The following is a 27,708-nucleotide window of genomic DNA, read 5'->3' on the forward strand; positions in this document are numbered from 1 at the left end:
GATCCTACAGCACAACAGTCATGAGGTGCGCCTGCACACACAAGCAGGACTCGGCCCTGGGGACAATGAGGCATGACAGGCATGACAATGGGGATCATGAAGCGCAAGGAGTATGGCCGCCATGACGGGCATGACATGTACTATGCATGTGTGTGTAATGTGTGTGCATGTGCATATGTTATAGGTGTATCTGAGTAAGAAAGTCTTGCACAGGGACCCTTCACTGTCCATCTTGATTATTTGGGGAACATTGGGGGTTTCCACCACCCACACTCCCTGATGAGGACCCCATTTAATCTGGAAGCCTCTGGAGCTCCAGCTAGGGTTTCTCAGTGGCTTCTTCCATTCCGCTGGCATGAATCACTAATGAATCACTGCCTTCTGCATCATTGACTTCCCCATATGAGAACATGTGACGTTGAACCCAGAAATGACCTCAGTGTGAGAAATCAAGTGGGTGGTTGTACTGTAGATGTGTCTACACCTGAGCTCCGTCTGGTGTCACACACAAGAGCAGCACCATGGACATGGCAGCAGCAGGTAAGCGTGACCCTGCCCTCATGGAAGGCTGATAAATGTGTTTATCCTCATACATTGTAATGAGCGATGCACAGATCAGATTTCAGCTACAGTAGGAATGTATGTTATAGAGTGTGATCCATGACGGGAAACAACTAACAGAACACCTACCACAGCCCGAGTCCTCAAAACACAAGAACTTTTCTGCTTAATATGGCACAGATGGAAGCAATTTTTGGTTTCTCTGACACTGTGTTCTGCGATTGGGATTCTGCTTTATCTGGTATAACTCTTATCCTGACAACCTCCACCATAAAGCGCATCAATATTAGACCGATGGGGCAGGACTCGTGGTTTCTGTACTTGTGTAGGAACTACATCTCCTTTATTATTTCAGTTTACATGCACTAAATATTTTTGTAAGAACCAGGCACCAATTATTTCAGCTTTATTTCATTAATTGAACCCCCCACTGAGCTAATAGTTTTTGGTCCATCCTAGGAGAAATCCACCTCGTTAATTTTAAGAAGATGGTCATGCACATTAAATTAATGACGCAAGTGAAAATTCAAAAGCTTTTCTGATCACAATTGTAAAATTATATATATATATCGCTAATATATAAAGCTCAATGTATGTATGTGTGTGTGTGTGTGTGTCCGGGATTGGCATCCGCACCATCGCAGCTGCAGCCACAATATTTGGCACAGTCACACGTCTGGACCCCGAGAGTGCCCTAGGCTATGTTGTGAGGCGAAATGTTAACCCCACGTGTTCCAATTCACCAAACAATTTTGCCCCTATCTACATACTGGGGAAAAAGTGTGTGCGTGTCAAGCCCCGCCCCTCATTATGATGTCATAATGCCACTATTTACATACAGGGGAAAAAGTGTGTGCGTATCAAGCCCCGGCCCTCATTATGATGTCACAATGGTTGACTATGGGATGGAGGATGTGTGATGGGTATATGGGCACTGGACTATGGGATGGAGGATATGTATGACGGGTATATGGGCACGGGACTATGGGATGGAGAATATGTATGATGGGTATAAGGGCACGGGACTATGGGATGGAGGATGTGTGATGGGTATATGGGCACGGGACTATGGGATGGAGGATATGTATGATGGGTATATGGGCACGGGACTATGGGATGGAGGATGTGTGATGGGTATATGGGCACAGGACTATGGGATGGAGGATATGTATGACGGGTATATGGGCACGGGACTATGGGATGGAGGATGTGTAATGGGTATATGGGCACTGGACTATGGGATGGAGGATATGTATGACGGGTATATGGGCACGGGACTATGGGATGGAGGATGTGTAATGGGTATATGGGCACGGGACTATGGGATGGCGGATACGTATATGGGCACAGGCCTATGGGAAGGAGGATGTGTGATGGGTATATGGGCACGGGACTATGGGATGGAGGATATGTATGACGGGTATATGGGCACGGGACTATGGGATGGAGGATGTGTAATGGGTATATGGGCACGGGACTATGGGATGGTGGATATGTATATGGGCACAGGCCTATGGGAAGGAGGATGTGTGATGGGTATATGGGCACGGGACTATGGGATGGAGGATGTGTGATGGGTATATGGGCACTGGACTATGGGATGGAGGATATGTATGATGGGTATATGGGCACTGGACTATGGGATGGAGGATGTGTGATGGGTATATGGGCACTGGACTATGGGATGGAGGATATGTATGATGGGTATATGGGCACGGGACTATGAGATGGCGGATATGTATGATGGGTATATGGGCACGGGACTATGGGATGGAGGATATGTATGATGGGCATATGGGCACGAGACTATGAGATGAAGGATGTGTGATGGGTATATGAACGCTCGACTATGGGATGGCGAATATGTATGATGGGTATATGGGCATAGGACTATGGGATGGCGAATATGTATGATGGGTATATGGGCATGGGACTATGGGATGGAGAATATGTATGATGGGTATATGGGCATGGGACTATGAGATGGAGGATGTGTGATGGGTATATGGGCACTCGACTATGGGATGGAGGATATGTATGATGGGTATATGGGCACGGGCCTATGGGATCGTGGATATGTATGATGGGTATATGGGCACGGGACTATGGGATGGAGGATAATTATAATTTTCTATAACTAACCACAGTTAGTTACTATGCACGGGCAGCGCCGGGCTCTTCAGCTAGTATATATATATATATATATATATTCCACCATTTTATTAATACTTTGCAAGTGGTTGATGGCCACCCTTGCCAAAAGAACACAAAAGTATACTTGTCCCTCTGCTGCGATCCATATCCGGTCACAGCTTACATTCCAGGGGGCCGTTTAATGAAACATGCAAGAATAAAATATGCAAAAAATGAGAGAAAGCAGCCAGGAACCCCAATGTGCCATGGCTTATTCAAAACTTTTTTGGAGGGAACTACCATCGCCAGATAAACGTATCCCTCTAAATCATGTTACAACACAAACTACCAATTTTCTTAGAGCAGATGAAATATTCTAATTATTCCATTTTCCATACAAGAGTAGGTTTAAGAAAAAAGGCTACATGGGGGCTAATAGTGTATATAGGAGGCTATGTGGGAGCTCAAACTGTATATAGAGGAGAAGGAGGAGGCTATGTTGGGACTCACTCTACACAGGGGGCTTACACTGCATATAGGATGCAATTTGGGGATTACACTGTATATAAGGGCAATGTAGGACTCAATGTATATAGGAGGCTATTTGGGGGCTCACACTGTATATAGGAGACTGTGAGGGGACATACTGTATATAGAGGCTATGTGGGGCTCATACTGTATACAAGAGGCTATGTGTAGCTCGCCTTGTATATACGGGGCAATGGGAATCTCACACTGTATATAAGAGGCTATGTGCGAATCATACTGTATATAGAGGAGGCTATGTTGAGGCTCATACTGTATTATAGGAGGCTACGAAGGTGCTCATACTGTATGTGGAGACTATGTGAGGGTTCATTGTATATAGAAAGGCTATGTGAAGCTCACACTGTATATGGGGAGGCCGTGGGGGGCTCATGCTGTATACAAGGGGCCATGTGAGGTCTCATATTAAATTTGCTGATGTGATGACTGACGATTTATTTATTTCATGTGTCTTCAGATGCTTGATTCCAGTTTGTAGCAGATTTGCATTGTGGACCAAGTCAGGTTCTCTATATTGGATTAACTATTGTTACCCGTTATGCACAGTACTTTTATACCCCATTGGAGAGACTGTAAATGTCTGAGATGTGAAGGCCCTTTTAATTTTATATGCAAAAATATATTATGTCGCTTCGACTACAAGGGCAGAAGATTTTTTTTTTTTTTTTAAGTTAAAAGGGTTTTAATTAAAAAAAAATTCTATCTTTTGGATCAATACGATTTAATCAGATTTTTACGAGTTGCAAAACCTAATTTAAACTAGCACTTTTGCCAAATGTGTTTGGGGCTGATAAAAAGGAAAACTACACTCACTGGCCACTTTATTAGGTACACCTGTCCAACTGTGTGTTAAGACTTAATTTCTAATCAGCCAATCACATGGCGGCAACTCAGTGCATTTAGGCATGTAGACATGGTCAAGACAATCTCCTGCAGTTCAAACCGAGCATCAGTATGGGGAAGAAAGGTGATTTGAGTGCCTTTGAACGTGGCATGATTGTTGGTGCCAGAAGGGCTGGTCTGAGTATTTCAGAAACTGCTGATCTACTGGGATTTTCACGCACAACCATCTCTAGGGTTTACAGAGAATGGTCCGAAAAAGAAAAAAAATCCAGTGAGCGGCAGTTCTGTGGCCGGAAATGCCTTGTTGATGCCAGAGGTCAGAGGAGAATGGGCAGACTGGTTCGAGCTGATAGAAAGGCAACAGTGACTCAAATTGCCACCCGTTACAACCAAGGTAGGCAGAAGAGCATCTCTGAACGCACAGTGCGTCGAACTTTGAGGCAGATGGGCTACAGCAGCAGAAGACCACACTGGGTACCACTCCTCTCAGCTAAGAACAGGAAACTGAGGCTACAATTTGCACAAGCTCATCGAAATTGGACAGTAGCAGATTGGAAAAACGTTGCCTGGCCTGATGAGTCTCGATTTCTGCTGCGACATTCGGATGGAAGGGTCAGAATTTGGCGTAAACAACATGAAAACATGGATCCATCCTGCCTTGTATCAACGGTTCAGGCTGGTGGTGGTGGTGTCATGGTGTGGGGAATTTTTTCTTGGCACTCTTTGGGCCCCTTGGTACCAATTGAGCATCGTTGCAACGCCACAGCCTACCTGAGTATTGTTGCTGACCATGTCCATCCCTTTATGACCACAATGTACCCAACATCTGATGGCTACTTTCAGCAGGATAATGCGCCATGTCATAAAGCTCGAATCATCTCAGATTGGTTTCTTGAACATGACAATGAGTTCACTGTACTCAAATGGCCTCCTCAGTCACCAGATCTCAATCCAATAGAGCATCTTTGGGATGTGGTGGAACGGGAGATTCGCATCAGGGATGAGCAGCCGACAAATCTGCGCCAACTGTGTGATGCCATCATGTCAATATGGTCCAAAATCTCTGAGGAATGCTTCCAGCACCTTGTTGAATCTCTGCCACGAAGAATTGAGGCAGTTCTGAAGGCAAAAGGGGGTCCAACCCCTTACTAGCATGGTGTACCTAATAAAGTGGCCAGTGAGTGTATGTTAAACTGCCATCATAGTAATTATATGCAATATATATATAAAAATAGATTAAAAAAACCCACAATAAATATAACAGTTAAGATTCACCCATACCAGAAATATCTGTCAGCCAATTGGGAGTTCTCTCTGTTTTAAGGACTAGAATGGACTCAGAGATTGTGCAGATGGTGTCTTCTTCAGGTGTGCATGCTCCGTAATCTGCCTGAAAAAGCACTAAAGAAATGCTATAACGAACATGTGACTAGCAATGAAAGAGATAACTCGTTCTGCATCGGTTTAATCTCTTTGAACTTAAAGGGAATCTGTCACCCCTTTTTTGAGATATCATATAATGATAATCATTCAATTGTGTCACATAAGGATTCTCTTAGTACTTTTGCTTCCCCCTGACAACGCACCTTTCATGCATAAATAACTTTTTTATATTGGTTCAGATGTATGTAAACTGCCGCTGACCGGTCTGCTGGGCGGGGCTTATTCACCTGCTCCCCTCTCCCTGTCTTGCTCTACGCATTTCTTCTTGTGTAGAGCAAGAAAGGGAGGGGGGAGCAGGTGAATAAGCCCCGCCCAGCGGACCGGACAGCAGCAGTTTACATACCTTTTTTATATCAGTTCAGATGTATGTAAACTGCCGCTGTCCAGTCCGCTGGGCGGGGCTTATTCACTTGCTCCCCCCTCCCTGTCTTGCTCTACACAAGAAGAAATGCGTAGAGCAAGACAGGGAGGGGGGAGCAGGTGAATAAGCCCCGCCCAGCAGACCGGACAGCGGCAGTTTACATACATCTGAACCAATATAAAAAAGTTATTTATGCATGAAAGGTGCGTTGTCAGGGGGAAGCAAAAGTACTAAGAGAATCCTTATGTGACACACAATTGAAGGATATCATTATATGATATCTCTAAAAAGGGGTGACAGATTCCCTTTAACAAATTCAGGTTTTGAAAGAAGTTTAAAATTTCAAATATCTGATCCATTTTTTACAACAGCTAATAAGTCTCTAGCTGAGGTGTCTGGTGGCGGTTTACTCCCCTCTCCCAATTGAGATTACATGCACGTTGGTTTGAGTGGAGGTCAGGAGGAATAGCGGTCTGCTGAATATTTGCCAGCTCTCCGAGCTGCGCGGCCCCTTTACTTAAGGTTTCCTCGTAGATCACAGCTGATCTCTCAACACGTTTAACCAAAAGGGATTGCGTCACCGTTATCAATTATATTTATTTAATTTTGTCTTCTGCAGAAATTGACTTTGAAATATTTTCCATACTGGATGGGATCTTACACTTCAGAGGTGAGTATAAGTTAATGAAAACTATGTTACCACAACAACATACACGGTTAACCCTTTCAAATGGATCAGCAAGATTCCAAACCCCAAACTATTCATATGTGCATGGAGCTCATTTAATGACAAGTCCAGAGATACTTTTACGTGACCCGTCCATAAATAAATAATAAGGATAGAGAGCTATGGTAGATCTGAGGTAGATCTGAAGCCTCTTTTGCTCCAGCTCTATTCCGTGCCTTGCGCCGCCTTCCTCATACTTGACTGACAGCTCCTTTGCCTGAAGTGCACCAGATAGGATGACAATACATGAGAAATGTGCAGCCACTTATCAATGTGAGGGTGGAGGCTCACTTCAGTTCTTCGGGTCATTATGTAAATATCAAAAAGGCATTGTTCCATACTTATTCTTTATTACATTTTTGCTGCATATATTTTTTCCTTATTTTTGTATATATTTGTTGCATAATATGTCATCCAAAAAGGTAACAATTGCACTTTGGGGAGGCATTCATTTTTTGCCATTTTTAACTCTAACTGGGGCATCTATAGGCGCTCTATAGTGATGAGCGAGTATACTCGTTGCTCGGGTGTCCCCCGAGTATTTTGGCGTGCTCGGAGATTTAGTTTTCGTCATCTCATCTACATGATTTGTGACTGCTAGACAGATTGAATACATGTGTGGAATGCCTGTTTGTTAGGGAATTCCCACATGTATTCAGCCTGTCTACAAGTCACAAATCATGCAAATAAGACGATGAAAACTAAATCTCCGAGCACGCCAAAATACTCGGAGATCACCCGAGCAACGAGTATACTCGCTCGTCACTAGCGCTCTACTTACAGAAAAAACATAATGCTGTTAAATATGGCTTACACCTACTGGCCATACTTTACTCTTGGTGACAGGTTGCCTTTAAGTAACATGAGTTTAGATAAATCCTGCTTTTTTTATTTTTCTGAATGCCGCAGCAGATTTTTTTTTTTCGATCAGCGAGATATTCCTTTTGTTGTTTATTGAGAAGTACAGTATATGAATTAGAAAGGTTGCAACAAAACTCTTTACATGGGAAAATCAGAAAATAGGGAAGAAAGTGCTAGGGTTGACTAATTATTAAGTTGCTACACAAATGTTACAAATGATGGATGCAACGATCAGACGTGGTCAGTGGCTAGGTCATTTCATATATTTGGATCTAGCAGGATCTAGGGCTCCCTTGTTTTTTGTTGGAGGTGCAGTGAAATAGAATACATAGAAGTAACCAGGTGCTGGAATTTTCCAGCAATTATTTTATCTTTTATGAGTTCCGTTGCAGTAAAACTCTTATCTCTACAAAGACGGAAACAGATTTATGGCATAAATCCTGACACAGTCTGGACAAACAACCAATAACTGTAAAGACGTGTGAGAAAGGGACCATGAGAAATCCAAGTAACCACTTCTGATGGATCTAAATCACCCATTAGACTTCCTGTTATGTATAGTCCAAAGGTGTAACTACTAATAACTTTGAAGGAGAATCCAACTTCATGGCGTTTAATCTTCTTTATTAGTGAATCTTATCAGCAAAGTGGTGAGATTAAAACCATGTTAAGGTAACAACATGTGCATAATCCATGTCTGGGTAGTCATCGACGCGTTTGACGTTTCCATCCTTAGTAACAAATTTGTTTGTTCATGACTAAGGGTGGAAACACCAGAAAGCGTGGATAGAGAGGCTGGCACAAACATGGACTATGCACATGTTATTTTAACATGGTTTTTTAACTTCACCAATTGCTGATAAGATTCACTAATAAAGAAGAATTAGCTCTGTAAAACTGGATTCTCCGTCATGGAGATGGATTCTCCATTTCCAATGAAATCACCATCATTTTTATTAAAAGAGATGTGATTTGGGATCTACCTACAGTTGTGGCCAAAAGTATTGACACCCCTGCAATTCTGTCAGATAATACTCAGTTTCCTCCTGAAAATGATTGCAAACACAAATTCTTTGGTATTATTATCTTCATTTAATTTGTCTTAAGTGAAAAAAACACAAAAGAGAATGAAGCAAAAAGCAAAACATTGATCATTTCACACAAAACTCCAAAAATGGGCCAGACAAAAGTATTGGCACCCTCAGCCTAATACTTGGTTGCACAACCTTTAGCCAAAGTAACTGCGACTAACCGCTTCCGGTAACCATCAATGAGTTTCTTACAATGCTCTGCTGGAATTTTAGACCATTCTTCTTTGGCAAACTGCTCCAGGTCCCTGATATTTGAAGGGTGCCTTCTCCAAACTGCCATTTTTAGATCTCTCCACAGGTGTTCTATGGGATTCAGGTCTGGACTCATTGCTGGCCACCTTAGAAGTCTCCAGTGCTTTCTCTCAAACCATTTTCTAGTGCTTTTTGAAGTGTGTTTTGGGTCATTGTCCTGCTGGAAGACCCATGACCTCTGAGGGAGACCCATCTTTCTCACACTGGGCCCTACATTATGCTGCAAAATTTGTTGGTAGTCTTCAGACTTCATAATGCCATGCACACGGTCAAGCAGTCCAGTGCCAGAGGCAGCAAAGCAACACCAAAACATCAGGGAACCTCCGCCATGTTTGACTGTAGGGACCGTGTTCTTTTCTTTGAATGCCTCTTTATTTCTCCTGTAAACTCTATGTTGATGCCTTTGCCCAAAAAGCTCTACTTTTGTCTCATCTGACCAGAGAACATTCTTCCAAAACGTTTTAGACTTTTTCAGGTAAGTTTTGGCAAACTCCAGCCTGGCTTTTTTATGTCTTGGGGTAAGAAGTGTGGTCTTCCTGGGTCTCCTACCATACAGTCCCTTTTCATTCAGACGCCGACGGATAGTACGGGTTGACACTGTTGTACCCTCAGACTGCAGGGCAGCTTGAACTTGTTTGGATGTTAGTCGAGGTTCTTTATCCAACATCCGCACAATCTCGCGTTGAAATCTCTTGTCAATTTTTCTTTTCCGTCCACATCTAGGGAGGTTACCCACAGTGCCATCTGCTTTAAACTTCTTGATGACACTGCGCACGGTAGACACAGGAACATTCAGGTCTTTGGAGATGGACTTGTAGCCTTGAGATTGCTCATGCTTCCTCACAATTTGGTTTCTCAAGTCCTCAGACAGTTCTTTGGTCTTCTTTCTTTTCTCCATGCTCAATGTGGTACACACAAAGACACAGGACAGAGGTTGAGTCAACTTTAATCCATGTCAACTGGCTGCAAGTGTGATTTAGTTATTGCCAACACCCGTTAGGTGCCACAGGTAAGTTACAGGTGCTGTTACTTACACAAATTAGAGAAGCATCACATGATTTTTCGAACAGTGCCAATTCTTTTGTCCACCCTCTTTTTTATGTTTGGTGTGGAATTACATCCAATTTGGCTTTAGGACAATTCTTTTTGTGTTTTTTCATTTAAGACAAATTAAATGAAGATAATAATACCAAAGAATTTGTGTTTGCAATCATTTTCAGGAAGAAACTGAGTATTATCTGACAGAATTGCAGGGGTGTCAATACTTTTGGCCACAACTGTATAAAAGCCAAAATAGACAGCTCTAGCTCTGCTAGACCAAAGCAATTATTTATTGGGATGCAAGTAAGAGGAGAAGAAATGGATTTCCAACTCTTAAACTTCCTGAAGGGAAAAGGGGAGGCCTACCGAAAGAGTAAAGAGTAAGGAAATCTCCTGGGAGCACTTTCCAAAAGTTTCTTTCAGAGCATCCAGAATAAACATATAGGGGTGTGGGGAAGATACATGGAGAAGGTATGGATTGGAAAGAAAAAAAAATTGCAGCTATAGGGAAAAATATCCGATGGCTCACTTAGCATGCCACTGTTACTTCCAAAGATGCCTCCCTAAAAGTTGGCAAGTACGTTGTAGCTTCTTATGGTGACATAAATAAACTGCTGGGTTATTAATAAGTAGTACATGCAATAATCAATTCATTGCCGACCTGGCATCAATTCAAATAAAGTCACCATAATCAGACATCACCTCTAAATTTAAAAATTGTTGTTTATACTACTGTGTAAAAACATAACCTGAATAAATATGTGTAGATTACAAAATGATGCAACAACATTTTGGTAGAGTTCCGTCTGCTGCCCCCATTTCCTGTAGAGAGCTAAAGGCCTGCCTTCACATTGTTGCAAGACAAAAAACACCACTTCCTGTAGAGAGACAAAGAATTGCTCCCACTTCCTTTATTTTTTTATTTATCTTTATTTTTTTATATAGCGCTAACATATTCCGCAGCGGTTTACAGTTTGCACACATTATCATCTCTGTCCCTGATGGGGCTCACAATCTAAATTCCCTATCAGTGTGTCTTTGGAGTGTGGGAGGAAACTGGAGTACCCGGAGGAAACCCACGCAAACACGGGGAGAACATACAAACTCCTTGCAGATGTTGTCCTTGGTGGGATTCAAACTAACCACTGAGCCACCGTGCTGCCCTCACTTCCTGTGGAGACAAAGACTCTCTCCCACATCCTGTAGAGATAAATAGCTAAGAAAATCCCAGTATGTAGCTGGCGTTTCAGTATAGAGATTCTCATAGATGTTATATAAGTATCTTCTTTACTGAGGTAATAAAAAATTACATGACAACGCGTTTCGACACCTACACCCTGGAGTCTTCTTCAGGTCATTAAAAAATAAATAAGCACCGGCTACATACTGGGATTTTCTTAGGTATTTATTGTTTTACCATGGATGTCTGAGGGCCTTTTCTGTGTGCCCAGTCGACTGAGCAGCAGACCGTTCCCCTTGGGATTCCTGTCGGATCCCCTATCAATGCTTAATTTTCGCCTTTGACTAGGTGAGTGCAATTACATAAGCGTGCAATTTACACTTAGTTTCTACTGCACTTAGATCGTGCGTGGCGTTGTTCCTTTATGCCCCTATCCTCAGGGTTGTTTGGATTCATACATCCTGTAGAGAGACAAAGACCCACCCCCACACTCTGTAGAGAGACAAACACCCTCTCCCACTTCCAGTAGAAAGATAAAGACCCATCCCCACTTCCTATAGAGAGACAAAGACCCACCCCCACTTCCTGTTATCCATCTCAGTGCTTTCGATGGAGATGAACTACATTTGAGAACAGGCAGTAGGCAGCAATTCAAAAGGAAAAGAGACACATATAGGCCAGCACTTAGGAGTAAATTTCCAGGAGAAAAACAAAAGAACTTTAAAAATTATTTGTAGATGGTCTGTGTATCACATTTTCCATGAAATAAGATCATCCGAAATACAAGAGCAATTTAAAGTGTCTATATTTTTACCATCCTCTAATGTCCAATGCATTATTGACATTACAGACAACTTACAGACAGATGCATGGAAGAAGTCAAAGAGGTGCATAACAGCAACTATTGAGAATATTTTCAAACAATGCTTGGAAGCTCACCCCGATGACCCTGATGGTGGTACTGTGGTCTTTGCTAACCCAGGATCAGGTAGTGAGAGCTGCATGTTTCCAATGTATTCTTAATGTTTATCGATCAGTTAGACTTGTTCCATACGTAAAGCATACCTGACAACGTTTGGAAGTTTGCAACCAGGAGAGGATGAGTTTTTACATTTTATTTTTATTCTGGAGTTCAAGGATCCTTGTCCTAAGAGATTATGAAAATCTTTCTTAAACAGTCACAGCTGTATTACTAGAATGCCCAGAGACTCCAGTTCAGTCAGTATGGCTACCTGTCTCACTGGGCATTCTAGTTATACTTGTAAACTCTTTGCTTGTTCTGCCTGTGCTGTATGTGTTACCATCTGTTGTGTGGCTGTTATGGGACAATTGTTGCTTGGATGAATGCTTAAATGTTACACCTATTGGGATATGCTTTATATGAGCCATTACTTGGTTCTAGCCCAAGTAGCTTTTTAAATCTAAATGTACATTTATTTTTGTATTGTATTGCTTTTAATGAGTTCTACATATTTGCATAATTGTTAGTGGTTATAGATTTCTTGTATTTTATCTCAACCCAAAGCTGGATTCACAGCTACATTGCTCAGAACCGTTGTAGGATACCCATGAGGCTACTGATCCTGAACATATGCTACAGAAGAGCAACAATCTCTCATGTCTGTGTGCATTGTATATGACAGATTAGGCCTCTTTCACACTTCAGTTATTTGCATCAGTTAAAATCCGCCAAAAAGGCAGACAAGCGGATCCGTTCTCAACTGATGTGAACGGATGGCACAGGATCCTGAAAATGAGGAAATTTAAAGGAAAGAGAGAGAGAGTGAGAGAGTGAGAGTGTGAGAGAGAGGTTTTTTTTGTCCGGCACCCAGACAGATTTTGGGATAAATTCAGTGTCTGGAGGATCCGCAGGCCAAAAAAACGTTGCAAGCTCCGTTTGGAAATCTTTGAGGATGTTGACGGACACTAACATTGTGGCGGATCCTCAAAAAAACAGAGGCCTTAGGCCTCTTTCACACTTCCGTTTTTGACAGTCAAGATCCGCCAATTTTGAAAAAAAACGGATCCGCCATTTTTCTTTGCGGATCCGTTTTTTTCCCCATTGACTTTCATTATTGGCGGATCCTGACTGACTGCCGTCCATTGCATCCGTTTTTTTGAGGATCCGCCACAATGTTAGTGTCCGTCAACATCCTCAAAGATTTCAAAACGGAGCTTGCAACGTTTTTTTGGCCGGCGGATCCTCCAGACACTGAATTAACCCCAAAATCTGGGTGCCGGACAAAAAATTCTCTCTCTCTCTGCCAGCGGTTCCTTTAAATTTCCTCATTTTCAGGATCCGTCTAAAAACGGATCCTGTGCCATCCGTTCACATCAGCTGACAACGGATCCGCTTGTCTGCCTTTTTGGCGGATTGTAACTGATGCAAATAACTGAAGTGTGAAAGAGGCCTTAAATGCAGCAACCTTGTAACTCAAAGGCAACTTAGATTTACGGATAAAACCCGAAGAGGGAAAAACTGGAGAAAAAATGCATGATACAAGTCTTATAGTGGCCAGAATATAGAATTAGACTTACCGGTAATTTGTTTTCTAATAATCCTCCAGGACAGCATCACAGGAGGATGTCACCCCACCTTAACAGGGACAGGAAACACAAGGAGGTCAAAGAGCCCCTCCCTCATCCTCTCCAGTGTTTTTGTAAAAGGACCACAAGAGTATGAATGCTTCAAAATATATTTATGATCACCGGATTCAAAGAAATACAAGAAATAAAGAGAAAGGGGACGGAATTACCAGTGCTATTATGGAGGGTTATTAGAAACCAAATTACCCGCAAGTATAATTCTATTTTCTCCAATAACCCTTCATGACAGCACCACAGGAGGAATACCACCGACTAATGCTAGGGAAGAACAATAGACTGGAGAAATTTTGTCCCAAAGTCTTTAATACACACTAAATCTAGCCTATAATGTTTGGAGACCAGATATCTGCAGATCTGCTCTATGGAAGCGCTGGTCTTCTCAGCTCAGGAGACAGCCACGACCCTAGTGGAGTGAGCCGTAAGGTTTTCTGGGGGTGAGAGGTCCTGGTTTTGATATGTCTTACAAATTGCTTTCTTAATCTAGTTTGCAATAGTGCTTTTTGAGGTTTTCTTTTCTTCTTTATTTTGGCCGAAGAGTTGGATAAAAAGGTTTTGAGCTCTCCTCCAAGGTTATATTTGTTGAAGGTAATGAAGGATCACGCACATCCAAGAAATGGAACTCTTCCTCTATCATTTGCTGGATTTTGGCAGAAGGAGTGAAGAATTATTTCCTGTGATCTGTGGAACTCTGAGACCACCTTTGAAGCTGCAGTCATGAATCTTTTAACCCAGCGGTGGATCTGCTAGGTTCTGGTCAAAATATGAGCTTAGGGCTGCAACCTGAACCTTGAGGGGGCTAGGTTTGAGGCCCTTTTCCAGATTTTCTTGCAGGAAGTCTAGGATCTGGGCGACGAGGGTCTGGAGGATTAGGTGCACACCATGTCACGAAGGTCTTCCCTTTTTTATGATGTATGGCATTTGCCACTGGCTTTCTACTCTTCTGGATGGTGTGAATGACAATCTGAGAAGGATTACTTTCAAACAAAATAGGAAGCACACTGTAGTACCATAGCATGCAAACATATGAAAAATGGCTGGAGGGCACCACTGCTAGGGATCACCCGATACACGCTCAAATTTAGTACACTCACCAACAGAAGAACAGTGGCGTGCAATAACCAGGGATCACCAAGAGAATAATGGCAAAAAGTGTACAAATTTTATTAAGAGGCAATACAAACACTACAAAAGAGTTAAAAACATTTAAAATTGCAAAATGCAAACAAGATAGTACATTGACCCACAATAGGGTCATGCCCTTGCCACACCCAAAAAGATTATTGAACTCCCAATTGTCAGATAAGCATATAATTATATAGTACCAACATTAATCCAAAATATATTTATATGTGTACCAAAGTTCACATGAAAACCTATAGTCTGGATGGTACACTATACTGTAACTAAACATATGGGAGATGCATTGCTTCACATGTAACAATATACAAAAGGTAGCAAATTTAAAATAACCCTCTGGTAGGTCACATGGAAAAAAAATGCTGAGTTTCCGTTTTAAGAGATGAGTTTTGTTTTTAACCCTAAGATGCAGAAAATCCCCCAATGGGAAAACAAGAAACCTTGTGATCAATATCCAATGTATATATAGGGTCTGTGTGAAGCAAAACCTGTAAATAGCATCGGTGTCTGAGTATTCAAACCAACAACTGTAAATGGCGTTGCTTCATCTACTTTAGATGCAGAAAACCACAATGAAAGGATGAACCACTGTTGGAGCATGTGGTATAAACTGGTTACCATTTTGGAATCTAGGTGGATTTTGGCCATTCAGGTAAGATAGTCCCCTAAATAAGGAGACAAATAAGCCCATAAAGCCTTGGCAGGGGCAGTCAACTCGTACACTTTTTGCCATTATTCTCTTGGTGATCCCTGGTTATCGCACGCCACTGTTCTTCTGTTGGTTATAGCATGCAAGCATGAAATCTGAAAAATGAGTTGCATTACTGCATTAGAAATATGAAAGATTGAGAAAACTTCACGCATAAAATGGCCAATTTATGTGTACCTGGAGGCCACGGTAAGGCGTTTCTCGTTTTACAGGACCCTAACCTTGCCAATCCTCACTTAGACTAAAGTCTTCATCTGTATATACACTGAATTGGTGACTCTAGGTTAAGCACCTGTTCACATTTAGTTTATGCTTGGATGTGACGGTCAGTTTTTGGAAATTTGTATTCATTAACCTTGTGACTGAGATCTCTACCTCTTAGCCACAGGTGGTTTTATTCACAGCAGGGCCACCACCTCTTCGAAAAGTTATAGATTTCAGTCTAAGGAGAGGATTTACTTAGCCTAAAGTCTTCATCTGTATGGGAACTTAAGTGAGGATTGGCAAGGTTAGGGTCCTGGAAAAATGAGACGCCTTACCGTGGCTTCCACATACACATAAATTGGCCATTTTATAGGCTAAGCTTTCTCAATTTTTCATATTTATAATGCAGTAATGCAATTTGTTTTTCATATTTCATGTTTGCATGCTATGGCGCTACAGTGTGCTTCCTATTTTGTTTGTGTATATGAGTTGGTGACTCTAGGTTAAGCACCTGTTCACATTTAGTTTATGCTTGGACGTGATGGTTAGTTTTTTGAAATTAGGATTACCTTGACCTTCTCGGTTTTTATCTTCTGTAGTGTTCTTGCTAGTAACGTAATCTGTGGAAACACATAAGCAAGTTGGAATTTCTACGGGTGGGTGAATGTGTTGGTTGGTATCAGGGAGAAGTACTGACCCACTTTTGCATTCTGGTGACATGCAAAAAGATCTGCTTCTGGATATCCCCATCTTCTGTTTAGCACCTGGAAGACATCATTTGGATGATAATCTCTTCGGCTCAAAAAGTCGCAGTTGAATTGGAAGTGCAATACTTGTTTTCCTTGGGTAACCGTAAACCTTAAAAAATTCCTGTAGGTTGGAAAGGGTCGGCCAGGGCGGTAGTCGTGGCTGAGGTAAATGTCTCAGGCAAATGTCTCAGGCACGCCTTGGTCTTCCCTCACTGACATGACAGCTGTCGGCATACCTGTTGCTCCATTCTTCTCACCTTCAGTGCCTTGCCCAGGTGGCTGCACATTTTTTCCAACTCTTTTGGCAAAAGCAAAGACAGTCCAATTCCAACTTTAAACAAGAAACTTTACTCTTTTGTATGCTCAGTCTGCTCTCTTCAGTTACAGCATTGACATCAGGTAACACACAATTTGCCTTCTTCACTTTCTCTAGTTTCTCACTGTCACCTTCCAGAACATTCCCGGGTCGTCCCATCCCGGTCAGCATCACAGCATCCTCCCTGTCCATGTTCACGATCTTTGGGAGTTCCTCTGTCTGTTTCACCCCAGACAAAAGGGCATCTGCCCACATAGCAAGCCGCCTCATAATGAGCGATCTGTGCTGCCGTACCACTGCCAACTGTCTCACTACCATCTGCAGTGTAGTGCTCGGTACTGCAATGTTCTGCACTGCTGTCATCTGTGGCCCTCATGCCCTGAACAGCTGGGCTTGTGTCCTTAAATGTTACGAGTAGAGTTGAGCGACTTTGGTCGGATCGGGTTTCGTGAAACCCGAATGAAACAAAAATTGAGTTGGATGAAACTGGTCCGACTAGGGCAAAAAAAAAAGTCGGAGTTTCGTCCGAAACCCGACCCCAATGCAAGTCAATGGGAAATAAAAGTCGGCATTGGGCGGATGACATTCATCCACTTAATGCCGATTTTTATTCCTCATTGACTTGCATTGGGATCGGGTTTCGGACGAAACTCCGACTTTTTTTTTTGCCCTAGTCGGACCAGTTTCATCCGACTCAAATTTTGTTTCATTCGGGTTTCACGAAACCTGATCCGACCAAAGTAGCTCAATTCTAGTTACAAGGCTACCTGCCCTGTCAGGGCTACAAAGCCCAACTGACTGAAATGCCAGATTCTCCCTGGCTTAACCAGTTAGCCCCTCCTACATTAACTATTTACATTCTGAGCATAACTATATCCCCATCTAGTGGGCCTACTAGGGAACTACGCTTGCCCTACATAAATACGATAAAAACAAAGCATACAGAGAATTATACGGTGGACAATAATCAACATTAAATATACTGTACATAACAAATAAGACACTTATATCATGGCTTTAGACATCCCTTACACTATCAAGGGGACCATCAATTTGATGAACTTCACTTTGATCCCCTGCCGAATCCTCTGTAACCAGCCACATTAGAAATGTGGAACACAACCGCCAGTCATGAGGAGCGCCCGATGTCTGATGTCACGTCTGGTAACACTTGGGCGTGTATTACACGTGTTCAGCATGGAACGCATTCGGAAGTGATGCTGATAGAAGCGCCTGGATTCTCACACTACTTTGGCAACAAAAGCTGGCACACTGAGGAGGCAGAGGAGATAGGCTGGAGAGCTCAGAGAGGCCTCCAGCCTGACACCCACAAGACTTTACCCAAGGGCGCAGACTGGATAAGGAGTCCCAAGTCTGAGGAGACAGGAGCAGCATTGGAGAGGAAAGGCAAAGGCAATCAATCTCTGCTGCCCAACTATTCCAGGTATTTTCTAAACAGTGTCTGCTGCCAGCACAGAGAATCGTAGGATGACCTCTTCATCCCAATAGGGACAGGAAACACACAGCAAAGACAATGAGGGAGGGGCTATTTGACCGCTTTGTGTTTTCTGTCCCTATTAGGGTGGGGTGACATCCTCCTGTGGTGCTGTCGTGGAGCGTTATTGGAGAAATAGTATAATTCATAGTTCGACACCTGTGTAAAGCACCAGGACAGAATTTGAACTCCAAATATACAGGCGATAAATGGAACTATATTGTTACTTACCAACATCAATGTTGGAAGGACATTTAAGTCCTGCCCCTAGAGCACCCCAAAATGCCAACATTTGGGCGGTATTTACATCAGTTCGTTTTTGTTTTTTTTTGGCTCAGTACATGCCCAAATTTGCTGGTACGGTTTTCAAAAATTCACAACTGTCAGCAACTTTAGTCATTAACTTAAAATATGACAAAAAGTTTTGTGTGTTTTATATTTTGGTTTTCAGACTGGCAGAGATTTGAGCTTCAAATATATAACTCAACTGGCATGAGTGATGGACTTTCAGTGGCCTTCGGTGTAAAGTATAAAGATAAGAAATATTACATGTGCTGCACAGAAGACATGCAGCTTTACTTCAAGGTAAGACAAAGTCAGAGGAGACTGAAGGTCGGAGACTATAGATCATGTCTGCTTGTGTTTGAGGTTTGGGATGTGGTGCATAGTTACAGGGTACACACCAGGCTATGTGCACACGCTGCGGATCCACAGCGCATTTGCCTCTGCGGATCTGCAGCAGTTACACAGGCAGTGTACAGTATAATGTTATCCTATGAAATTTTCAAATCCGCAGTGCACATGCTGCGGATTTTTCTGAGCGGAAAAGCTGTGGTTTTAAATCCGCAGCATGTCAATTCTTTCTGTGGATTCCGCTGCAGTTTGACACCTATTCCATTGTTCAGGTGTCAAACCGCAAAGGAAACCCGCTGGCAAATCCACAGGTCACTTTACCTGCGGTTTTACCTGCGGATCCGCACGGAAAAATACGCAGGTGAATCCGCAGCGTGTGCACATACCCTAATGATGATCAAAGTGCCCCTTCTATAATCAACATGAGCAGAGTGCCAATCATAGTAGCAGGATGTAGAAAGCTTCCACTGCAGGAAATGTAGTGATCAAAAATCAGGGCCACTGAGATGTTATTAACGAAACAATGTCAGGGCTAAATATTATTATTCAATCTGGACATCACATGTAAGGTGACCTTGTTTTTGCACATTTGCTCGAAATGATAAAATGTTGGCTTCCTTATGCTACCACTAGGGGGAGCTTACTGCATACATAGTGATAAAGCTCCCATCATAGTCATAAATATACATCTGGCTCCCCCTAGTGCTGACTGCCTGCAGCTTCTGTAGCAAACTCGCTTTACGACGCCAAAAGAGCTGCCTCAATCTAAGAAGTATGCAATAAAGTGACCTTGACATGTCACTTGATTTGGCTAAAAAAAAAATAAGTAAAAAGGGAATCTGTCAGCAAGATTTCAGTCCCCAAACTATTTATATGCCTGTGTAGCTCTTTCAAAGACAAGTCTAGAAATATGTTTACATGGTCAGTCCTTTCCACCATTACTGAGAAATCATTTGACCTGGTATGTAAATGATAAAGTGCTAAGGTAGATCTGAAGCCTGTCCCTCCAGCTCTTTGTACCACCCAATTCTGCCTCCTCCTGCTGGACTGTCAGCCTCTAGGTTGTATGACTTCAGGCCAAGGAGACGTCACTCCAGCAGGAGGAGATGGCGCCGAGCACAAAATAGAGCTAGAGTGACTGCTGATTTTAATAGCTAAGCCAAACTCCTATTTCTATACACCGGCTGTGCAAAGGAGGGGGCTGGCCCTTCACACTGTAATACCTCCAAAGAACATGTGAGTTCACCCTTTCTGTCCTATTACTGACATAATTTGAGAATGCTAAACACTGAGCACCCTGTGATTGTACAGGGCAATTCACTCTGTATTTTTGGCGGAAAAATGGCTGTAACTTCTACGATATGGTCGACCTTACTGAAACCTGGACTGTACATACCTTGGTTTATGAGAAGTGAGAGTGCAATCAACCTCAGTGACGAGAAACGTCCTCGCGCCGAGTGGTCTTGCCGACTTATCGCCCGCCAGTTGTCTTCACAAGGATGCAGATTTGCTGCATGCCTTTCTGCGTGGGGGTAGTTTATGTGCTGCTTGCATTTCACTCCTGATGAATTCCTTCATTTGTTAACAATATACAGATAAAGTTTGGAGGCGCGTTCTTTCATGGTGAAAACTTATTGGAAAATGGAGTCCTTAACCCCTTTATGACCTATGATGTACATGTCAATTGTTCATGTCTCCCCCTATTCATTGCCGAAGCCCGCATCTTTTCAGGCACATGACAGCTCATTTCATGTGCTGACATTTGCCTAAGAGCCGCGGGTGGAATCGTGATACACCCATGGCTATTAACATTTTAAATGCCATGCAGATGAGATGTACGTCATTAGCTCTGCCCATCAAGGGCTGTCACATGATCATGGGGCGCTGTGGTTGTCATTGCTGAAGTGCTACGAGTGCCACCTTGTGGCCGGCGTTCATAGCAGATGAGCATTTCTGCTACACAAAGCAGCTGAAGCCCTGCTATGTGTAAAACAAGCAAATATTTCACTGACTGTTTTACCTCACAAAATGTATCCTCTGTGATCTCCTGCTGTAATGTCAGTATTGTCTTTTGCTTCCTCCCCTGCCCAGGAGCTGTGGTATGTTCTGTACACGGTCAGACACAGGGGTGAGAGAGACAGAGCACAGGGGGGAGACAGCTCAAATGGGACAGCACATGAGGGGAGAACACAACACAGGAAGTAAAGAGAGACAGACAAGGGGGATAGCACATGGGGTAGACAGGTCAAAGAAGAGAGCACAGACGGGAGAAGTCAGCACATGGGGAAAGAGAAATTGGGTGAGCACATGTGGGGGAGAGATTGTTAGCGGGGCAAAGCCTGCCCCCATCGTGACATTACCGCCCTCCCGATGCGATAGCAGCAGGCCTCCATCTAGTCAATATATAAATGGATTAATCCAATTGGTAAACGGTGTAAATAGAAAACAAAACATCAGAATTACTTTTTTTGGTCGCCGCAACATTGCAATAAGATGCAATAACAGGAGATCAAAACATCGTATCTACACCAAAATGGTATCAATAAAAACGTCAGCTCAGCGCTCAAAAGACAAGCCCTCAACCAGCCCCAAATCATGAAAAATGGAGACTCTACAGGTCTCAGAAAATGGCGCTTTTTTTTTTTTTTTAAGACAAATTTCGGATTTTTTTCAACACTCAAATAAAAAAGAACCTAGACATGTTTAGGGTCCATGAACTCATAATGACCTGGAGAATCATAATGGCAGGTCAGTTTTATCATTTACTGAACATAATAAAATAAAACCTCCCAAAAAAGCTGCAGAATCGCACTTTTTGCAATTTCACTGCACTTGGAATTTTTTTTTCCCTATTTCCCATTACACTATATGGTAAAATCAATGGTGTTGTTCAAAAGGACAACTTGTCCCGCAAAAAACGTAAGTTCCACATGGGCATATTGACTGAAAAATTTAAAAAAAAAAAAAAAAAAGTTATGGCTCTGGGAAGAAGGGGAGCAAAAAACAAAAACACAAAAAACAAAAGTTGGCAAAGGGCTTAAAGAGGAGCCAAAGTGAGTATTTAAAGACGTTTGGATTTTGAAATCCACCGTACACATCGCGTACTGAAGCCTTCTTTGATGACAGAGAAATCGTCAAGTGACTGTAACCACCAAGATAAACCGACGGTGTTAAATCAAGTTAAAACCGCCGGAGTTTTCCCTTTGGGGCCATTTGCAGGGTCAGGGGCACAGTAACAAGACAGAAATTCAGTATGGAACGGAGCGGGCAGGCGTGTCTGTGTCCGAACGGTGAACATTTTCAACACCTTCTTTAAAACATGAGTTTCAAGAACCAATGTATGGACAGTCCAAATTTCCAGACAATAGATTGTCTCTTTAAGACATTACAGCAATATTTAAGGGTAAAAGAGTCAATCACCATAGAATCATAGAATCGTAGAGTTGGAAGGGACCTCCTGGGCCATCTGGTCCAACCCCCTGCTCAAAGCAGGATTCGCTAAATCATCCCAGTCAGATGTCTGTCCAGCCTCTGTTTGAAGACTTCCATTGAAGGAGAACTCACCACTTCTCGTGGCAGCCTGTTCCACTCATTGATCACTCTAACTGTCAAAAAGTTTTTTCTAATATCTAATCTGTGTCTCCTCCCATTCAGTTTCATCCCATTGCTTCTAGTCTTTCCTTGTGCAAATGAGAATAAAGTTGATCCTTCTACAATGTGACAGCCCTTTAGATATTTGTAGACAGCAATTAAGTCTCCTCTCAGTCTTCTCTTTTGCAAACTAAACATTCCCAAATCCTGCAACCTTTCCTCATAAGACAGAGTTTGCAGACCGGTCACCATTCTGGTCGCTCTTTTCTGAACTTGCTCCAGTTTGTTGATGTCTTTTTTAAAATGTGGTGCCCAAAACTGGACACAATATTCCAGATGAGGTCTGACCAAAGAGGAGTAGAGGGAAATAATGACTTCACGTGATCTAGACTGTATGCTTCTGTTAATACATCCTAGAACTGCATTTGCCTTTTTTGCTGCTGCATCACACTGTTGACTCATATTCAGTCTGTGATCTATTAGTATACCCAAGTCTTTTTCACATGTGCTGTCACTTAGCCCTATTCCTCCCATTCTATATATGCTTTTTTCATTTTTATTGCCCAGATGTAGTACTTTGCATTTCTCCCTGTTAAAAACCATTCTGTTAGTTACTGCCCACTTCTCTAGTTTATTTAAATCTTTTTGAATCCTCTCTCTCTCTTCTCTAGTATTAGCTATCCCTCCTAGCTTTGTGTCATCAGCAAATTTAATCAGTTTACCCTCAATTCCTTCATCTAAATGTATTGATACTTTTGGAAAGTCCCATCATTTTTATTCAATTCCACTTTTTTAAAATATATGAATGTTGTATCTGAGAAGAGAAACTCATGAGAGTGTTTGCCTTCTACAGTCTTTAGAATGAGTAACCAACAATTATGGCAGAGAGCTCGTTATTATCTCTCTTCTCCTGACCCATCTTCTAAGCTGATTTTTTACTTCATTTAAGTTCACAAGGAGTTCAGGAGAAGAGAGATAAGGGTTACAAAGCTGCCAGACTGTGCTCGCTGACTGATTCACTGGTAATTTATCCTGAGGTCCATGTACGTATATGTATGTACATATACACACACAGGTTGTAAAAGCCAAATGGTCCAAAATTTTTAATAAAACCCTATCGCAAAAATACATTTAATTCAGTTGTTAAAAATGTGTCCATTTGCTTTAATGTGTCGATTGATACAATGCCTGAAGAAGCAGAGTTGTCAATGAAGGGCAGACTCGGGACTGGGCATGTTTTCTAGTGCTTTACGTAATATGTAGATGCTTTTACTTTTACAGAAAGGAGACTTACCCAATGATATTGGCGGAAACCGCAGCGATGTCATCTTTTTCCAAAAAGAATTCTGCGAAGACGACGATGGCTTCAAATTCCAATCAGCTCTAAAATCGGGCTATTATTTAGCAGTCAGTAATGAAGGCGGAATACAGAAGTTGGTTCTCCAGGAAAGTAAAAGTTTCAGTGAAAAAGAAAGGTTTAGTCTAAACTAGTCATAGATATGAATGAAGAAGCCAAACCAAAAGGGAACGGAGTTGATGGCATTCTGGCTGACGCCGAATCGTAAAGACTTGATGACACATTTACAGATGGCATCGTCATGTGTCTAGTTTTCAGTGACGATCACCATATTACTCAACAGGATGGCATCTTGTGAGTAGATATGGCACGTTTGACTCTGGAAATAGCAAACCTTAGTCTTAATGGGGTATTCCCACCTTTGACATTTATAGCCTATACACCTCTCCTTGAATGCTAGCCACCACATATGTGTAGCTTACTATTCACTTCTATGGGCACCGCTAAGAAAGTAGAAGAGTCGGAAAGACCAGTCTTGGTGGGGCTAGCGGATACTATTCTGCAGGACCAGTGGTGGAATGCGTATGAGACACTTATGGCATATCTTGTAGGTATGCCATTAATGGGAAAGTCTGGTTTTATACTTTTCCCATCCAATGTGTCTATCGTAGCATCATTTCTCCTTGTGGAGAGTGACAAGCCTGACATACCAGAGTAAGGAGACTTCTAGTCCTCTGGGGAGCTTTGCACGGCCTATAAGTCTCCTTACTGGTATGTCATTCTCCACAAGAAGAAACAATACCCCAGTCAGAGGGCTCTCATCATGCCAAATCAGATGTCATGCTTTGCACTGAGGAAGGGCAAACCCCCGAAACACGCGTCTTCAAATTGAGATTCTGTTTTGCTTTTATCCTAAGGATCATTAGAAGGTCGATATTGACTTTTAAGATTGTTACTTCTCATAAGTGGTGCTAGAGTTTCAGTTCTCTTCCTCTGTGATGAGACAATTTGCACATCATGGCATACAACTTGCTAATTTATTACTTTTCAGCCCATTATTGGCATAGTCCCCGGTGGTTCCTAGACTGCTAAAGCTTTGCCACCTTCTGACATTGCTAAAGGCACATCTATAGGTTAGTACTGCCTCCTAAGGACTTCCCTGTACATCGTATGTCTGCAGTACTGTGGCTCATTGGCACCACAGGAGGCGCTCACAGTTTCCAGGGTTCCACTTTTGGAAAGGGCAAGATAGTCTTTAGAGCTGGAGAGGTGGAGGAGGATTAGTAAAAGGACAAAAGAAATAGGAAGTGACAGGAAGGAAGAACTGTTTGAAGCCAAAACTACTATCATGACCACCTTTGTGAATCTGGTAAAAGGTAATGATTGAGCTAAACCAAAATGAAAATTGTGCGTAGTTCCTTTTTTGTGGAGGAAAGACAGATGTTTATTGTTTAAAGGTGTGAATACCCTTTGAAGAAATCTTCAGTTTGTGAATACTATAATTTGTTAGTTTTGTTTGTCTTATTTTATACAGGAAAGATGTATATCTTTGTACCGTGTTAGCCAGTGGATAGAAAAATATTCAGGATTGAGAGTGCTCAGTGGTTGATACCTTTTAATGGCTAACTGAAAAGATGGTAACACATTGCAAGCTTTTGAGACTACTCAGGTCTCTTCATCAGGCTAGACTAATACAAAATCTGAAGAGTCACATATTTATGCACAATACAACACAGAAAGAATGCAAATAAGACAAGTGACGTGAAGCAGAACTATCAATATGGGAGAGGGAGAAACAAATATTGGACCAGTACATAGATACTTTTATTTTATAAAACTTCATCACTGTCTGTAAGATTTCCTTCATGTATTATTTCATTAGTCTAAAGCTTTTGGCAAAAAGAAAGAATTCATGTAAACCGTAGGAGTAAAGGAGAAGGACTTATTAGCAGAAAATAAAAAAAAAAAATGAATTTCAGCAATCAGTGTCAGACAGCTGCTGCAAAGCCAACTATATAACAGGATACAAGAAAAGAGGCTCAGCCACTCATGAAGGCAACACTGTTTTATCCTTAAATAAATGTCAGGCCACACAAGGATTATTGTATCTAAAAGAAAAATATTGCTCAAATTGAGCGTGGACTGTGGGACTTAAATATTAGCAACATTTTTATGGCTTAGCATAGGAAGAAAAAAAGCTTACCAGAGCCACACCGTACAATGTGAAGTCCTGGTTCGATACGTTCCTTGAAGCTGCTAGTCCAGCCTGTGATTGCGGCAACGTAGAACAGGAGGGGAGGAAAGAAACCCACAAAGTGTGATGGTAATTGAGCGATAATTGAATCGAGAATGATGTGTATGGACTGATGTGTAGAAGCAGGTGTTCAGGGAATGCAAGACGTAGCAAAAAGAAATTAATTCATGTACTTTAATTTGAAAATATTATTTGTAAGTAATATCAAAAAATATAAGTATTAATTTCAATAAATACAAGTGATCGTTTTTATGGTTCATACCATTTGGATGCTTAGTATCCAAATGGTGAATCCAGAAGGCTTCCCACAACATGAGTTCTTTCTGCCAGTTCTCCCCTCGATTAGGTTTAATGATCCTTTCAACCCCCCCAAAAGAAGAAAAACTGGAAATATCACTCTGATGTAATATAGTGAAATGTTTCACAGCCCCCGAGTATGTGCTGTTTTTACTCTATATATTGGCAATGTGCTCTGCAATTCTTTTCTTTAGATTTCTTGTGGTGCAGGCTATATATCTCATCTTGCAGATGCTGCATTCTATACAATAAACTAAGTGATCGGTGTCGCAATTAATAAATGAATTAATGGTATGTGAGGAACCTTTGGGGAAGAGTAAACATTTTCTTCCTATTTTGGTCGTATTCACACACATTGCTGTGATCTCATGCACTCCTTTGCAGGACAGCCATGTAGTGGAGTTTAGTGCTGAGGAGTATTGACTAGGACAGAGCACACTGCTAAGCGACATGCCTCTCCTAGCCACACACCTGACTCCATTGTTAAGGATGTGTCGCAAGGCATCATCCTGATGTACTATCAGTAAATATTTTAATATAAATGTTTTAATTTCATTAAACTGAGCACTGTAAGGAGTGGAAAAAGTAATCGCAGATTCTGTTATTTTAATATTAGTAGATGGCGATTTTATTTTGTTTTCATGAAGTACGGCTTTGTGAGTTTTATTGTAAACTTTATTAAAAGCTGGAATGATATTGAAGTTTTTGTAACCTCGTTCTCATAGTCTATCTTTGATGATGAGACTTTCTGATAGAAAGGATTGGTCATCAGAGCATATAGGTCGGGCTCTGATGAACTCACCATGTGGAATCGCTTTGATGATGGGCTGGGTATGAACTAGAGGCTAAGGGTATGTGCATACGTAGCGGATTTGGCTGCGGATCCGCAGCAGTTTTCCATGCGCAGAAACACAGCGGTTTATTTTCCACAGCATGTCAATTCTTTGTGCCGATTCCGCAGAGTTTTTACACCTATTCCATTCTAGGAATCCGCAGCTGTAAAAACACAGGCGAAATCCGCACAAAATCCGCAGGTAAAATGCAGGTCATTTTACCTGCGGATTCTGTAGAATCCGCGCGGAAAAATCCGCACCGTGCACACGGTGCGGATTCTGCTGCGGATCCGCAGCGTTTCTGGCCCTGCGGGTCCGCAGCAGTTTCTGCTGCATTGTACAGTACCATTCTTTGCAATGGTAAAACCAAACCCGCAGTGCACATGCTGCGGATTTGCTGCGGGTTACAATCCGCAGCATATCAATTCTTTGTGCGGATTCTGTTCCAGTTTCACACCTTCACCATTGTGAGGTGTGAAACTGCAGGGCTGAACCGCAGGTATTTTGACCTGCGGATTTTCCAAAATCAGCGGGGACAAATCTGCAG

General features: G+C 42.1%; 1 protein-coding gene across 1 annotated transcript; it reads left to right on the top strand.

Moving 5' to 3' along the window:
* Positions 1-429: 429 nt before the first annotated feature.
* On the top strand, positions 430-27,024 carry LOC141097736 (interleukin-18-like). The gene is made up of 5 exons (XM_073585117.1): positions 430-540; positions 6,507-6,557; positions 11,890-12,027; positions 18,708-18,841; positions 23,762-27,024. Exons 1-5 carry the CDS (start codon positions 522-524, stop codon positions 23,969-23,971), a joined length of 552 nt encoding a protein of 183 aa, XP_073441218.1. The 5' UTR covers positions 430-521; the 3' UTR covers positions 23,972-27,024.
* Positions 27,025-27,708: the final 684 nt, after the last annotated feature.

Source organism: Dendrobates tinctorius, unplaced genomic scaffold, assembly GCF_039654945.1.
Source record: "Dendrobates tinctorius isolate UK_male_01 unplaced genomic scaffold, ASM3965494v1 ptg000086l, whole genome shotgun sequence".
Classification (NCBI taxonomy): domain Eukaryota; kingdom Metazoa; phylum Chordata; class Amphibia; order Anura; family Dendrobatidae; genus Dendrobates; species Dendrobates tinctorius.

Excerpts from the sequence above, each read along its gene's own strand:
- LOC141097736 (XM_073585117.1), top strand. Across the intron at positions 6,558-11,889 it reads TGGGATCTTACACTTCAGAG|ACAACTTACAGACAGATGCA; the intron begins GTGAGTATAAGT and ends TTGACATTACAG. Across the intron at positions 12,028-18,707 it reads CTTTGCTAACCCAGGATCAG|ACTGGCAGAGATTTGAGCTT; the intron begins GTAGTGAGAGCT and ends TTTGGTTTTCAG.